Source organism: Crocodylus porosus, unplaced genomic scaffold (genome assembly GCF_001723895.1).
Source record: "Crocodylus porosus isolate Cpor-Errol unplaced genomic scaffold, CroPor_comp1, whole genome shotgun sequence".
In the NCBI taxonomy this organism is placed as follows: Eukaryota; Metazoa; Chordata; order Crocodylia; family Crocodylidae; genus Crocodylus; species Crocodylus porosus.
In genome coordinates, this window is record NW_017728931.1 from 31,832,700 (window position 1) to 31,849,553 (window position 16,854).

General features: G+C 41.5%; 1 protein-coding gene and 1 long non-coding RNA gene across 4 annotated transcripts in view; one reads left to right on the forward strand and one right to left on the reverse strand.

The window, feature by feature from the left end:
- Positions 1–16,854, reverse strand: part of PTPRO (protein tyrosine phosphatase, receptor type O) — a 258,327-nt gene that overhangs the window by 66,358 nt on the left and 175,115 nt on the right. For all 3 annotated transcript variants that reach the window (XM_019544502.1, XM_019544500.1, XM_019544501.1), the window contains exons 5-10: positions 14,747–15,190; positions 12,956–13,117; positions 10,252–10,451; positions 8,206–8,326; positions 3,841–4,034; positions 156–267 (exon numbers count right to left, since the gene is read on the reverse strand). In XM_019544502.1, the coding sequence (XP_019400047.1) occupies positions 156–267; positions 3,841–4,034; positions 8,206–8,326; positions 10,252–10,451; positions 12,956–13,117; positions 14,747–15,190 (1,233 nt within the window). The remainder of the gene's footprint in view (positions 1–155; positions 268–3,840; positions 4,035–8,205; positions 8,327–10,251; positions 10,452–12,955; positions 13,118–14,746; positions 15,191–16,854) is intronic.
- Positions 1–16,854, forward strand: part of LOC109316428 — a 71,291-nt gene that overhangs the window by 17,515 nt on the left and 36,922 nt on the right. The window lies entirely within an intron of this gene.

Genomic DNA, 16,854 nt, shown 5'->3' on the forward strand with positions numbered 1-16,854 from the left:
ATAATTTAAAAAATACTGCATGACCTATGATGAATCATCATAAACATGGGACCATCTCAGAGCAAAATGTAATGTCTAAGAAAACAAAAAAGTATGCCTTAGAAATATTTGCTTAGCACTTACCTTTCATATCTACCTGTTATACTGTTGCTTACCTGTTATGAAGCTGATGGTGGAACTGTCACAACAGCTCAATTCTGGGTCTCCCCAAGTTACCATGGTAACCCGGAAATTGTAATACCAAGCAGGCAACAGGCTGGTTATTCTCTAACAAAAACAACAAAAGGCAAGGAGTCACTCAGTAGAAAGTTAGACAACAGAAAGTGCGACTGTTACTTATTATTGCCACAGTGCAAGTTAAGTCCACTGAGTTCAATGGCGCTACATCCTCTTATGCTATTATGAATTTGGCCCAGGAAGGAGAAGTAAAGCTAAATTCTGATAGGTGCTTGGAAAACGAGTTCATGCTTCTCTCCTTCCTGGAAAGAGGGCAGTAATAATACACTACAAAAGCTCACTTAGCACACATGCCTATCTTGCCTGATACAAGCCCATTCCTCATACACATTCTGTTCTCTCTAGAAACATTTAGACCTTGACCTATATTCACTTTAAGGAGGTATGTGAATTTACTCACATGTGAACAACTCCGAATACAAAGCTGCTGACTCCTTGAGTACCCGAATGCTACTTTACCATGGACACACAAACATTTGGAGCATGCTCTTTTGTCCGTATCTGAAGACTCTGATTGATTTCTACAGCTGATTGAGAAGTTTCTCATGGGGCAGGTTTTTTTGGTTTTTGCTTCTTTTTTATTTGGTTGGTTGTTTTTTTGGGGGGGAGTTTATATCAGAAAAGGTAGATTTTATGAAATTGAGAAACTTCATGGGAATCTGTTGAAGTCAATGACTTTTTTTTTAAAGACAAAGCTTGTTTTTGGAATTTCCAATTTACAAAAAGTTTTTTATTTAAAATTTTATTATAAATAAAACATATTTCAAATGACTTATAACAAATATATTTCAGAATATTGCATTTCATAGCACATTTCTAAATGATCATGTTTTGTTCTGATACAAAACGAAACCATATAGATTTTCCCATAGGGTTTTTTTCTAACAGAGTCTAGTCCTTTCATGAGGTGAATCATGACAAATTCATAGATCATTACATTTATGATTTTTTGCAAGAGACGGGAGTTATGTGGCCCTGAATTTTTGAAGCCACTGTTTTTTTTTCTGGCAGTCCAGGTAGGACGTGATCACCCTTTCAAAACAAACTGCAAAGGCAAAATTGAATAAAAAAATCCTACCACTAAAAACACTTAGGGTGCCTATACACGTGCAGAGAGGCTGCTCTGACACACTGTAATTACAGTGCGTAGAAGGAGACTCAATTAATTGAGTCTGCTGAAGCGTGCTAACTACCACACTCCAGCAGACTTCAGCATCATGAGTATCCGCATCTCCATGCTGAAAAATGGCGATGGGGGTGCTTTAACTGAAGCTCATCAAATGAGCTTCAGTTAAAGCACCCTGGCTGCTATTTTTCAGCAAGGAGACGCTGATACATGTGACACTCTGGACACTTTAATTAGAGTGGCTCCAAGAGCCATATATCTCTGGAGCATGTGTATAAACACGCTTAAGGAAGAATTAAGCTTAGAACACCTTTAACTTAAGATGGTCACAAAATCTCTCACAAAAACATGTGTGTCCTCATTAAAGCCAACTAGTATTTTTGAGGGGCTGCCCCCAAAAGGCACTGTTCTAAAACCTCCATGTTGCTAGAAGATTAATTGTTATGAAGTTGCTTCAGAGACATTTCACTTCATGGAAACCATTAAAAATCTCATTAAAGCACATATGTTGAAATGTTACAGGACTTAATCAGAGATGAGTTCCAATGTGTGCCATTTCCTTTTTCAAATTTTGAATTTTTTTTTTTTCAAGCACAGCATTGAGAGTTCTTGGATTGAAATTGAGATAAAGGAGCTCTAACTCCCTTTATCTGGGCATGTCTTTCTCAGTAGTATGAATAACTGAACACAAGAATGGACAATGCTAGCTCATTTTCTAGACAATTATATTAGCATGAAGCTTCATATTCAATGCCATTCTTTCTAAAAATCACTTGGTATTCTTCTAATTGCGCTGCATCATGATTTTGACAGTTTAATCACTCAGAAGATTATTTTCTCTTCAATTTTTCCTAGAGTTTTACATATTCAATTTAGTCAAGTGCCTAATTCCAGTTAAGCAACCATAAAGACTACATATCTATCCCACTTCCATGGCACTCTCAGAAGTGTCAAGTAGTACACCCCTGCCCACCTGCTCTTGCTTGGCATTATACCAAACCCAGAAATGAAACAGCAAAACTGTTCTGAGACTGCTCCCTCAAGCTGCCAGAGACAGGTTTCAAGAGATGTAGCAAGGGGAATGTCCTCAGGGAGACATCACCACCTTATTCCTGGGCTTGGCATGTGGGAGCAGGAACAGACAACTGGGACAGGGTCCTCTTGAGAGCGGCATTATAAGTGTATACCAACAATGGAGTTATGTGCAAGTTGTAAATCATTATTTTCACTACCATAAAATAGTAGCTATTCTTGTTTTTACATATTTTTAACTCATTTTGTTTTCAGCAAAAATAGCCTGCCTTTTTTTCTCAGTCCAAAGGTAAAATTTGACTGACAATCTAAGCATCTCTCTTGATGTATACAAGGTAGAGGAGGGGGTGTGGAAGGGAAGTATAAATTGCTCTTTACTGAAAGGCTTTAGGCCTGCAAACATACATTAAGTATGCGAGTAGCTCTGTCAACTGAAATGAAACTTCCCTGGCTGAAGTTCATGCATAAACTTTGCAGGATCAGAGCCATCAAACCTAACTCAACAAGTTTTCTGGGTAGCTTACTGAGGACTACCTTTCATGCCAAAAGCACGTGTTTGATCCGTACTAATTAGGTAGGTGGAATTTGTGCTATTTTCCCATGAAGATGCTGTAGCTGGTTCGGGCTTTGATTGCACATCTGTGGCAACAGATAGGAAAATCTGTAGGCAAAGGTTTAGTGTTTTCATCCTCTTGAGTCAAATCCTTCCTTGCTGAGCACAGCCCTAACAAATGGACTTTGAATAAGGATGTCCTGAAAGGACTGAGGATGGAAAGAATTCTACCCTTGAGCAGTAGCATAACTTGGGCAGGGCGAGCAGGGCACCAGTCCAGGCACTAAGAGAGAGTGCCAGAACCCACCTAGGAATCTTTACCATAACAGAGGCAACTCTGTACTGCCCCTACCTGGCCATAAGAGCAACCTACAGCCAGCAGTGGTTTTGGGGGCCAAGGGGATGAGTGAAAAGGTTCTTCTCACCCTCTCCACTAAAATTCCCTGCAAATTCTCTGTGCAGATTGCTTGAGCAAGTAAGATTTCCCTTCCCACTGCCCTCAGCCCAGCTCTGCAGTAGTCAGCATAATCACATGCATACCACTGCCCTGGGTGCTGAATGAGCTCGCTGTGCTTCTGCTCTTGAACCTTGGAACCCCACGGGTGTACAAGCTAAAAAAATGGCATCCACAGCTACCCACATGCTAGCGGAGGGGAGATCCATCCCATAGCCTCCCTTACACTTTCAATTAACACTTCTTTTCCTCTGAATTTGGTGTTCATCCATGTATTCAAAAATGGAAATACCTCTAGTATCATGGTAAGTTTCTTTGCTGCTTGTAGAAAATGTCCAGGATTTAATGGGTGTAGTATATCTGCTAGTCAGCCCACAAGAGCCAGAAATAATATTACTAGAACCAAGCAGGTGTTATAACCTTTAACAGTTACTTTACCACTGATGCAGTTAAGGAGACAGTGGCTGCTATTTCATAGTAGGTTGTCCACTCTGAGGTCATCGTCGATGGGTTGAAGTAAAACATCTCTACAACATACTTCCTAAACACGCCAAGCTTGGGTCTGTTCCAGCTGAGAACCACAGCAGTGGGTCCCAAAGGGTAGAGCGTCAAATCCTTTATTCCAGTGGGTACTAGAAACCAAAAATTGGGTATATTAGTATTCTCATTAGCAGCTACAAATATTTTAGGCTCAGTGAGTGCATCTACATGAGATGCTACAGCACAGTTGCAATGAGCTACTGTGCCGTACCTCTTTGCTACAGTGCTGTAATGTCACTGGGCACAAATGGTGACGGCAATGCTACCTTGCAGTAGTAATGAGCTATGGCACAGTAGCACTTAAAAAACCCCATGTGGCAACAGTACTGCATAGTAATACTAGTTACTGTGCAGTCATTTAGTACGTGGTTAAGCAACAGTAATAACTGTGCAGTCCACTGCTCATGTAGACGCAGCCGATAACTATTATCATAACTCCTTTTAAGCAAGTTATAACTCATTTTGATTAATTTCTACAAATTATTATTCCTGTGCATATTTAAACCCATGCCAGATTCAAAAAGAGTCATTAGGACTGCATGCTACAGTAATGATTTACAGCACTAATCAGGTCCTAAGGCCAAATTTTCAGACAGGGTATATATCCATTTTAGGGTGCTGACCTGGAGAAGCATGAAAGGGAATGATTTTTCAGAGGGTGAATGTTCAGCATAAATAAATAAAAGAAGAAAAGATAAAAGCAGGTTTCTTTAGAGTGTCTCAAGGGAAGTATCCAAAACCTGATGCATCAAATACCACTGTACTTTTGCAAATGCAGAACTCAGTAAAGAATGCATTCTATTTGCAGAAATAGGAAAACCTGAAATAGAAATGGAAAGACCTGAAAGTTAAGACTGTTGTAATATTATTTCTGTTTTACAGGTAGTAAAATTGAAATAGACCACACCAGGGCAAATTCTGCGACTTCCACTCATACTGGAAGACACTTAACCCATGACATTAGCTGAAATACTAAAGTAAGTACTTAGTCAGTGGGCACATCCACATGATTCTTGAGATTAACACAAATTACTGTGCAATATGTGTCACCATCTACATGTTCAGATACTTACTGCACAGTAATTTGCCCTAAACGTGAGTAAATCTGCCAACTGTAAAAACAAGTAGCAAATTTACTCACAATCAGTTACTGTGCAGCACAGCACGTGTAGAAGGCAGACTGGGAGCAAACTTCTGCCCAGTCAGCTGGGCAGCAGGGGGCAGGAGATTTCTCCTTGTCCCTGGGAGCTGCCTGCTGCTGGAGTGGGCTCTGCCACAGGAGTCCAGGTAGGGACAATGTTCCCCTGCCCCAGCAGCAGGGAGCTCCCAGCCCCCACTCCCCAATCATAAAAGTGGAGCATGGCCTGAGAACAATCTAGCCCCTACTCTGCAATTGCAGAGCTGCAGCTGGGAACAAGTTCCCCACCCATGCTCCATGATTGCAATCACAGAGCCGGGGCTGAGAGCTCCCTGCACAGGGAGAGTTCCTTGCCCAGCCTGGAGCTGGCTGGGACCTGCCCCTGACCAGGAAAGTTCCCAGCCAGCCCTGGGCTGTGCAGGTAAGTCTGCACATGCAGCCTGAAGGTGACTGGGGACTGTTCTATTTCAGGCAGGCCCCAGCCAGCTCTGGGCTGCATGTGCAGATTTTCCCATGCAGCCCAGGAACTGTCCTGGTCAGGGGAAGGTCCCAGCCCCACAGATTTTTCCCAGCCCGAAGCCCTGATTGGTCAATCAAGGCATGGAGCTTGGAAACAGCTGCAGGGTAGGGATAGCTCCCAGCTCCCTGCCCTGATCCCGTGGTGGGGCAGCTAGCAGTGAGTCCCTAGCTGCACGGGGAATCCCTGCCCAGCTGGGGGCTCACTGATAGCTGCCCCACCAGTGGATAGGGGCAGGGGGCTTGGACCTGCCCCTCCCCTACAGCTCTTTCCAAGCCCCCTGTCCTTGATAGGAGAGCCAGGGCCAGGAGCGCCCTGTTGCCAGGGCAGGGGGACATTGTCCCTGCCTGAACTCCAATGACAGAGCCCACCCCAGCAGCAAGCAGCTCCTGGAGTCAGGGAACAATCTCCCAGCCCCTGCCAGGAGACACCTGTCTCCTGGCCCTGTGCTCAGGGGCACCCAGAGTGAGTCTAGAGCTCTCCCTGGCTGTTGCAGAGGGATAGTGCATGGCTGGAGGGGGCACGCACGATTTGTTGCCAGAAGCAGCAAATCTTCTCCTCTATCCTCACATGTACAGATGCCTTCCCAGGGTGGGTTTACCCACCCTGCAACATTTGCATGTGTAGATGCGCCCAGTATGAGGAAGGATGGCAGAATCTAACCTCAGGGTAGGAAATATTTTCCAGCTGCAGGTTGGAATGCCTCACCCTGGTCAAAGACTGGATCCGATGGTTCCACGGGCTGCATACTGCTGGCCCCATACTAACCCATACTGCTCAGGAGTGAAATCCAGGAATAAAACTCAGACTTACTTGTGTTCATTTAGAACATAAAATCATTCTACCTCTCATAAATCAACCCTTCCATGACCTTCTCAGGTTTCTCTCTGAATTGTTTATATTTTTTGGAAAATATCATGTAAAAGGGTCAAAATGGGAAAAACTATGTTTTCAGATACAATTGCTTAGTCTTGTATCATTTGTCACCATAGCAGTTGTTCCAGCATTCATCATGTCAGTGATGAATTTTTTGCAGTTCAAATAACTTCAAATACATGAAAGCTGTCTTATAAAACTATTGCTCCATCCTACAATCATTCAGTTTTGCTGCAAAATCCAATGAGTTTTTGTAACTATGAATAGAAATTATTTTTATTGCCTTTGGTGAGAATTCCTCATGCGTAGACTCAAGCATAGGTGGGGGAAACAAAGAGACAGATTTTTTTGGTTCTATATACTTGTCAAGTGAAAATCACAAATTTGAAAGTTTAAGTGTTTTTGGCTGATTAAAAAAAAAGTGTGAAAGCTGAAATACATGCACAAATATGGGAAATCTGTGAAATGTATCCAAAGTGCCAACTATATTAAAGTATCACTGTTTTCCTAATTCCCCATCATTTTTTTTCTATTTAAAAATACCTTCTATGTTAGTTTATAGACTATTTATTTGGATCCACACCATGTAATTGACAGTGTATAACTGATGGATGGTGTTAATGGGCAGTAATGGTGGGGAATCTGTGGAGGTTCAGCAGTTATTGGTTTCACATAGAGGATCAAAAGATAATTTGGTCTATTTCACCATTTTCTCTTGTTCTAGTGCTTCTTTCCTTCACAGACAGCAGTAACAATTTAAAGAATCTAACAGTCATAATTTCTAGTCTCTGATTTTCTCACAAGTCATTTAATTTTCTAAATGGAACAGATATGCAAGTCAGTCTAAATATTTCCCTCATAGCTTAATTCTATGCATTGAATCTCTTTCTAGTTCCATTAGTTCCTATAACAAAATATAATGAAAGAGAGGGCAAAGTGCCAACAAGCCTTTAAATGTGATGTAAACTAAAAATTATTGAAGTGCCTCTTTACCTAGGACTTTCATTGGATCTTGAATTATAAGCACTTGGGGGAAAGTTCTTCCTCTAGGTCATTAAACAGTGCCCACATACCTCTTAAGTAAGACTTTTTAATCCATCAGTTTCAAAGTGCACAGAGATCATTGTCAAATACAAAAAAGAGACAGCATCTCCATTTTAGAGTTATGGAAGCCAAGGCAGAGACACATGATGTTGCCCACAGGACACTGGCAGATCCAGCAAGGCAACCCAGATCCTCTAGCCCCTGGGGTAATGTCCTCCTGGGCTACATCTCTCCTAGATACATTTTTTTCTTAGAAACCCCAGGAATTTAAAGTTAAGTCCTGAACCCCTATCCAAATTAATAGCTTCAATAGAAAGTGGTTTAAAAATCCTCAGTTCCTGAAGTCGCTGGCTATTACAGATATTGAGCCCTTCTGAAATTAGGCATCAACCCATGGTCCCCAAATATGTCAGTCTTTGCGATAATTCTTTATGGACTGGAAACCTAACCTTAAAATAGGCAGCATCCCCTTTCACTGGAGGTACCGTTACAGCACTCTGATAATTCTTCCCAGCATTTGTAACAAATCTAAGCAATTATTTTTTCCCTCTGTCTAAGTTTCAGTTGTATTTTAAAAACCAACATTACAGTCCCACCCAATAAATACACAGTGCTGCTCAGACCTTGAGATCTAACATATAACTGTTTGAAGAAAATATAAATTTTAAACAATAGCTGAATAGGTTACCAATGGCAAATGTAACAGGATCAGAAGGCGGTCCAACCAAAGGTCCTTTTCGTAAGTAAACCACAACCTGATACTGGGCACCAGGAACAAGATTGTCAATGATGTTGCTGCTTGAATTCACCTGTTAGAAGGGGGGCACAGAAGACACAAAGCATTTACCTGTGAGTAAACAGGAAAAAGGGATCTGAAATAAAACTTAACTATTTCAGACACAAAGTACAGGTTTTCCTCACTTCATGTTCCTGGAAAACAGCACATAACTCAAATTCACATAAAGGGAACCCACTTTACAATGTAACAAATTGAGATATGTTCCAAGATGTCAAATGTACTGACCCAGAGACCCGGTTCTACCACTTTTACAAGACAATTTTGGTACTCACCAACAGCAGACAGTACACGCAAGCACAGGGTGGGGGTGAATGTTATCATAATGGGAACGGCAACTACAGAGACACGTGTCACAGACAACAAGCAAGAAGCACACATCTACACTGGAGACCATATTTTGATGTGCATCACTCTCACAATGCATGACACAAAGCAAATGACTACAGGCTTCCACCACACAGATCACATAAGAAATAATTTACCTTGCATATAATGAATTTTTGGTATAAAAAGGGTCATTGCATAGAGTGAATTCACACATACAGAACCTGCATAAAGTGAGGGAGACCTGTACATAATTCTAAACCCCGTATCAGTGGCATCCTTCCCCATTTGTTCCAGCAGAAATGGAACCAGAGTGCTCAAATGCCAAGATCAGTCAAGCAGCAAAACCTCCCACCATGTTTACCAGTGATTCGAGAATATCATGCTACAGTATAAGGCTAGCCTTGGCAATAGAAACACATGGATTTTTCACATTACATGGTAGTGAGTGCAGAGCACCAACTGCATCCCTGTTAGAGCTCTAGTGAAATCAGTGCAGTTGCACCTTAACAGAATTTGTTACTGTGATTTGAATAAGTCTGGGATTAGTCTGTGGTCATCTTATTCATCGGCAGTTCTGTGACCTCCTCTTGAGTTAGGGTGTTCCCTCATCACCTGTAGGAATCAGAAAGGAATGCCCCCCTTCACCTCTTATACAGAGCACTGCACATACTGTCTAGATGGGTCTTATAAATTTTTTCCCCTAGTTTGAAACATTGGGTACTGAAGTGTCAGTATTAAAAGCCTCTGGTCTGAAATGTCAGGTATTGGTCAGCACCAGAGGCAGGATGGCTGACTAGATGCACTCAGTCTGATTCAGTATGACAAGAATGTAAGATTTAGGAGTTAACAATTAATAACTGTACCCAGCAGCCTTGGGAAAAGTATTTTTTCTGCATCTTTTCATGGAATTGTGGAATGCTGTTTTCCCCTGGAATAGACTTACTGCAATTTCTAACTATTTGTATCATCAACATGATATTGCTCAGAGCAGCTGTCAGCCCAAGCAATGGCTTATTTTAATGCATTTGGATACACTAGTGTAAGTGTAGATTTAGGAAGCAATGACAAGGGAAGGCAAAAACATGTAGGGAAATAAAGGACAGAAAGAAACCTGGCTAAGTTCTAGTTAGGCGTGGGAAAACTACATTGAAAAAAATGCATCTCATACACTTATTTAGCCGTTTCTTTCTATTTCTTAGCAAATTAAGTCTGAATAGACTTATTTTATCAGGTATGTAAATTATTCTAAGTGGATGAGCTTGGCTTATGCATTGTGGTATTTAAGAGTACTGAGATACCCTAAACTTTGTCTAAGTCTATTCCAACCATGCAGTTGGTCCAATAAAAGATAACACCCACAAAAATACGTGCCCTTAGTTTAAATTCATTTCTGCCTACAGACAGTTTGCAAACCATTTGCTTTCATGATATATTCATGTGTTTATGGACAATTAAAATGATTTAAAAAATCATATGATCACAGCAAATTCACAAATTTTTATTCAACAATTCTTCAGCTCTGTAAGAAGATTACAGCCTGTATCTCTACAGTGGAGTATATCAAACAACAACATTTTGATTTTACAGCTTACATTTTCAATCCCTTACCACAGTACAGTAATGCTTTTCAAGCCTTTGGCTCTCCTTTTGCTTCTGGCAGGTCAATGACACCACAGAAACAATTGTGTTGTAAGTGCTGCTCTCTTGTGAAGTTTTCCAAGATGTAAAGGCAGTGGTGGAACTTAGCACTGTCACAGTGACGTGACGGGGCTTTTCTGTCAGTTCTTCTATCCATTCTCCAGTGGGACCTAAAACATTCCCAGAGAAGCAAACAGAGATGAGGTGAGGCCATTTACTTGGCTTTATCCAATGCACAGAGCCGGCCTCTTGTGTGGGCGGTGTGGGTGAGCGCCCAGAGTGCTGTGGTCAGGGTGTCACATACGCATACACATGCACACACACACGTGAGCAGCCTGTATTCACAGCAGTGCTCTCCCCCACCCCTTCTCAACCTGGCTGATCCCTGCCCCAGGCAGGAGGAGCATTGCCCAGGCCAGCTGGCCCCCCACCTCCAGCTGCTGCTCAGGAGGAGCTGAACCAAACAGTGTGGGCAGGGTAGCACCTCCTCTAGGCCATCCACTTTGTTCCTGTAGCACCAGTGGAGCCTGCCCACCTGCCTGCCTGACACCATGATGCTCCTCCTCCCTGCCAGACTATGGTCCATGCCTCTGCCTGCCTCTCTGACTCAGTTTGCAGCAGCACTGCCACCGGTGGGGCGGGGGGCTTCAAAATACAAGTTCTCCCAGGGTGCCAGGTCCCCTAAGGCTGGCTCTGCCTATGCATTTCAATTGCCTGAAATTACATCTTTTAAAACTTCCTTCTTTTATAAGTGTATTTAGTGCTAGTAAAAAGTACTAGACTACCAGATGGCAGCAATGGTATCTCCTCACACTGCTCCACCAAAAAGAAACACCCTTTGACTACAAGGAATCCCCTGACAGCTTGATCTCCTTGTCCCTTGGTCTCTGCTGGTGAAATGGAAATGGATAAAATCAGCTATAAAGTTGTAACACATTTTCAAGCACTAACTTTATAGCTGGTTGGCTCTTTTTATAGCTGGATGGACATTTTGGGGCACGTGGCCAATCCAAATGTATTGTGTGATCAACTGGGTAATTGTTTAATATACATGTGTGTGGCAGGGGCCATATCTTGGGAGTTGGAGACAGTTTAGCAGCAAATTACCTCTTACGGCTCCATAAGCCATATTCAGCCCTTTGGTTGCAGTTTTCAGTATCATGGCTGCAAATGTTGAATGAGACCCAGAAATGCATTTTGAGCTGCACAGCTCGTTGACTTGAAAGATACAAGGGTGGGATTGAATTGAAGCAAGCTACTGAAGCATGTACAATACTTATCCATGACAGAAGGTGCTTTTGAAGGCACCCATCAGAGTAGAACTGCTATGTGTTACAGCAAGGGTACCAAAGATATGGTCTATGGGCCACATATGGTCCGCGGAGCCATATCATGTGGTCTGAATACACTACTGTATTCTGGTGTATGGAGTACTGCTGAGGACGTGCATCAGCAACAGAGGATATTAACCCCAGCTGTGGTTAATGCCACTACCACTCATCCCATTGCCAGAGTTGGGTCTGGATTTGGCCCAGGGGGCCAAAGAAGTTTCAGCCCTCTGCCAAAAATCATGGAAGGAGAGTAGCCCAAAACAGAGAGAAGTCACTGAGTGAATCTGTACAGGGAGCATCTCTTCTTTTAGCTTGAACACTGGCTGTGCAGCAACTGCTAAACCCATGACCTATTCACAGTTTGGGGAAGCACTTCACTCCCCCTCCCATGCAAGCACATTTCACTAGACTGAGAAGAAGGGAGGGGTAATTTCATACCACTGGTGCAACTTGGGGACAGGGGAACAAGTGGAGAAAGCAGAATGGTGGTCCCCTCCACCACTGGGGAGCCTTTGCCAGAGCAAGCACACCTCTGCACCCAATATGTATGAAGGGAGGAGGGGATGGAGTGGACAGGACTTCCTGACAAAATACATTCAAAATGCTGTGAATCTTAAGCCTTTCAGGGAGTAAACAGGAGAATGAGAGAGGAGCCAATAAACGTATGTGTTGTAGTAAGGCTTTCAAAACAAAATGGAAACTACATGGTCTATCAGACTATTACATAGAATACCCACAATGGTCATAGGCTCATCTCCAATTCTTTCTATAAAACATGCAAGAGGCAAGGATTTCTTAGGGTGATATCTTTTACTGGACCAACTGCGTAACTGAAATAGTATTAGGCAAGCTTTTGAATGCAAGACATCCTTCATCAGGTCACTGTCTTTCATTCAAATGCTTGTCCAAGTCTACTCCAGCTCTGCAGTTGGTCCAATCAAAGATATTACCCTAAAAATACTTGCCTCTTCCATATTCCTCACTGGACCATCACAACTACTACATCACTCTAACACTACTATAAAAGACAAGAAGGATTAGGCTCAGATGAACTGGCTATTGAAGAACAGGTGAGGTTCTTCCAGTTATTTAACCAACCATGACCTCTTAACTAAAGCAAATTTGCAAGATCAAATCCCACCAAGTTACGTTTGCTTATACAGCTTTAGTGTATCTTCTTTTCTAACACAGAAAAATTCCTGAAGAGCAAGCTCTATTAAGACTGTAGAAGATTTCACCAGTGTCTATTATTTTGATGAATTACTTTATTCAACATGTTATTAATCATACCCTCTATACCGTTAAAGACATATCATGTAGGACTCATCACTTAACATACTTACTGATGTAAAAACTAAGTGTTTTGGCTGACTGACTTGCTCGAATTTCACATGATCCAGAGGAGCTAAATGTTGTCACAGACACCTTATATTTTCCTGGTTCTTTTAGCTCAGCAACAAATTCATGAGTATCCTCGCCTACTGTCAGAAATTCTGTGGAGTTCTCTAAAACAAAAAAAAGAAGAAGAAAAACTGTGAATTAATTGAAATTTGAGAGTTCCTGGATACTGCTGAACTGATTTATATCAGACATACTAATGTTGTCTTTGCTATGGGACAAAAAGAACTAAAGTTATGCAAGCACTTTTCTTTGCCATCAGTCCAAAAGTAATTCATGACTGAGGTTGGTGTTCAGGTATAAAAGAATAATAAACCATAGTCAAAATGTCATTCAGTAGTTCTGAAGACAAAGTAGGGTTGCCATGACTGTGAAAGTGAAAAAGAGCAGAAAGACAAAGAAAAAGCTTTTTAAAAATTCTCTCTCCTCCAATCATTCTAGGAAAAAAAATCCCTGCTCAAAATTAAAAGCCTAAGAAATTAGTTCTCAGAAAGGGTTTAGTAAAAAATCATCTAGATATATGGATGAAAAGCTCTCTGGCATACATACCTTCCTGCTCCTTTATGAGTCCTTCCACACTCCTTCCAGCACAAATTTTCCCATCCCTCATCACCTCTTCCAATCTGGAGAATGGAGAAGTGGTCTCTGCAAACTATCTAGACATCTTCTTGACCCAGATGCCCTACATTTGGGTCATATTACTCAGGCCTGCATTTGAAAGTCCCATGTGAAATTACAACCTAGCCAGCATGGGCTTAGGTTAATACTGATTTCCCAGCAACAATGGTACTGCCAATACTTTATTATGATTCTCATGATATTTGGTGTTTTTTTCATATTGTCCTAAATCAGGGCTGTTTAACTAGGGGCCCGTGAGCCACCAATCCTTCCACTGCTCTGGCTGCAAGAGCAGCCAGGGTCTCCAGCCCCCGCCCCCGCCCCCCTCCAGCCAGGGAGCAGGGGGTGAGGTTGAGGTGCTCACATGTGCACTGCAGCAGGGCGGAGGTCACCCACATTTGTGCTGTGTGGTTCAGGGGCCCTATGGCTTGTACTGGTGCAGCCCATGAAGTGTGCACCCCACACTGGTACAGCCCCTAGAGCATGTGGTCCCCAGTCACTTTAAAGCTGCACAAGTCTGCCCTATATCATATTATTTTATGAGAACTTCAGTTTTCAGTCAGAAAGACTCTAGCTTTCATGGCTGCAGGGAAAAAAGCTTGAAATTGTGAACCATAAAGGCTCAATACTTAGAAAGCAAATAGAGTCCAAAAGTTAAGAAACTCATGGTTTTTTTAATAGCTGGAATTGGCAATTCTTCAGTAATGTAGCCTGAGAGCTTTTGCTCAGTACCCCACAATTTCATTCATAAGTAGGATTCCTGAAACTGAAGACAGCAAGAATCTATTAGAGACTTAAGTTAATCTCTCCTGCCAATTCAGGATACAGACCCTCAACTAAGAATATGAAGAATATATCAGAATTAGTTTGATGCTATGGTAATCCAAGTCATAGGCAGGAAAACCTATTCTTGTGGTATTTCCAATCTGATCAAAAATAAGTGCCATAAGGTATTGCTAGATGGAAGCATGTTCTTGTGTATTTGTCATCTCTGTTTGGCAGACACAAGGAATCTGAAGAAAAAACCAAAAATGCCTGAAGTCTGCAACCACTTAATTATTCTGAGGTGGAGAATAATCTGCAGCAGATATAGAAAAAATACAGCTATTTTATTTTACCTTCCCTTTCAACATTAATATGGAAACCATCAAATGCTGTGGGTGGTTTTGGTGGCAACCAGCTCAGCACCATTTGCACAGGGAGGAAGGAAGGAGATTCTGGCACAAGTTTCCCAGACATATTGGCTGCATTGGTGTTCTCATATTCACTGGGAACTGCATTGACAAATTCATCTTCATTTTCTGAAAATTCAGCTTCGTTAGGCCACCAGTATGGTTGGGATGCAGTTTCATATTCGGTGCTGTTATCATGGTAATCTGGCCAAGAAGCATTTGTTGTGGGAATTTCAGGTGGATCCGTAGAAAAATGGATAAGTTTTTTTTCCCCTATTGTATCTTGTGGTGCCAGAAATGACTCCTCTGGGAAATTCCCACTGTGTTCCTCCCAATTATTTTTGTTCAGAGGTATGATCCGGACAGAAATATTTCGAGGCGGGTATGGAACTAGGAGAGAATTAAAGAAAAAGTAGGTTTAAAATGCATTAAAATAAGTAGGTTTTATATACTTTGTATGATTTTCCAGTGGTTATTAAACTCACATGGGAAAGAGCATGGGTAGTTTGCAGTAGAGATAAAATATATGTAGATACTTTCCAGTTCTTTGTTCTTATTACATACACATTAAACTAGAGAAATTTCACAGGGGGTCAAAACAACTATCAACTGAAAGAAGAATTGGGCCTATGGAGTACACAGCACAGAGAATACACTATGACATAATGTAGCTGTAGAGATACTGTAATTTAATTTACACTTCTGGGGCATATCCTATTCCACCTATTAGGTGCCGATTTTTTATTGTAACTATTCAGTTCAAGTCTCTCAAAAACCATTTATGTAAAGGCTGGGTGGATCTTCTTTCTCCTTGCAGCTTTATTTGACTTGGTCTTGTAGCTATGAGAGCAGCACCCTTCAGAAGTTGACACGTGAATGGCTTTTCATGGATTTGAACAGGGTGAAATAGAATAGCATACAGCTAGGTAGATTAGGAACACTCTTATGGCAACACATGAGTAAAGACACTGAAATGCTTATTTGCAAAGCTGAGTCCTTTATTTCTTTCATTCTTCCTTTTAGATCCTCCGGTGTATGGAATATTATGCCTGTAGAATTGTTCAGGAGTTGAGAAACAGGGAAAAATATGTTTTGATATATGGTTTAACCACTTATGGCTTAAAGTTATATCATTCTGCTTATTCAAGTGCTTTTCATCATTTAACAGTCAACTTTGCACAATCATCTAGAATGAAACTAAGCCTTACTATCACATAAAAGCTTTACCTTAAGGTTTCAGAAGATACAATGCACTGGATTCCAACTCCAGCATTTTGTATAATACTAGTCATGAAAAGCATGTTAGAATACATGTGAGAAGGAGGTGAGGGAGAAACCACATTCTAATGCATTTATTCTTGCAGATTAATTTTTCATGCCTATGTTAGGATCACAGTGATAGAATCTCAGCTGCTGTACTTGGCATTGTGCCGTAAGTCAATGGAAAGCTGCCAATTTACTTCAGTTGAGTATCTGGCTTTTAGTTTCCAACCTTGGTAACTCATGAGAAATTAAACCTCAGAAACTCTCTATGGTTCCAAAGGTTAACAGGACCATTTGGCACTGTTCCAGAATTGAATTAAACAAGCCCCCGTTTTAAAACAAGACTTTTCAATCCCTGAAATGTTGATATCTTGAAAATTAAAAGGACTCAGCCCTCACGCTTTACCGCAGAAACTGACCACCTGCTCAGCTAAGCAAGACATTTTCTTCCTCCACGGCCTTTTTGTGCAATTGGCCAGGAGCATGTGATGAGAAAGGCTTCCTTTAAATTGACTTTTGTGGTAGGATACCAGACTGGATGAACCAACAGTGTGTTCAGCATGGTGACTTCTCTGGTTGAAAAAATAATGAATTCCAAACTGAGAGACGGACAGACTTTGTTTTCTGTAGACTTTGCTTCCTACATATGGCAAGCTTTAGAATGGAATCACCCACCGCGCTTTCTATTAGCATTGTATTTAATACATGTAATGTTTGTGTATAGTCCCACCCCCAACCCAGTTCTAACCATTAGACTACCCCACCCTTTCACAGCTAGTTGCTGAACCAAG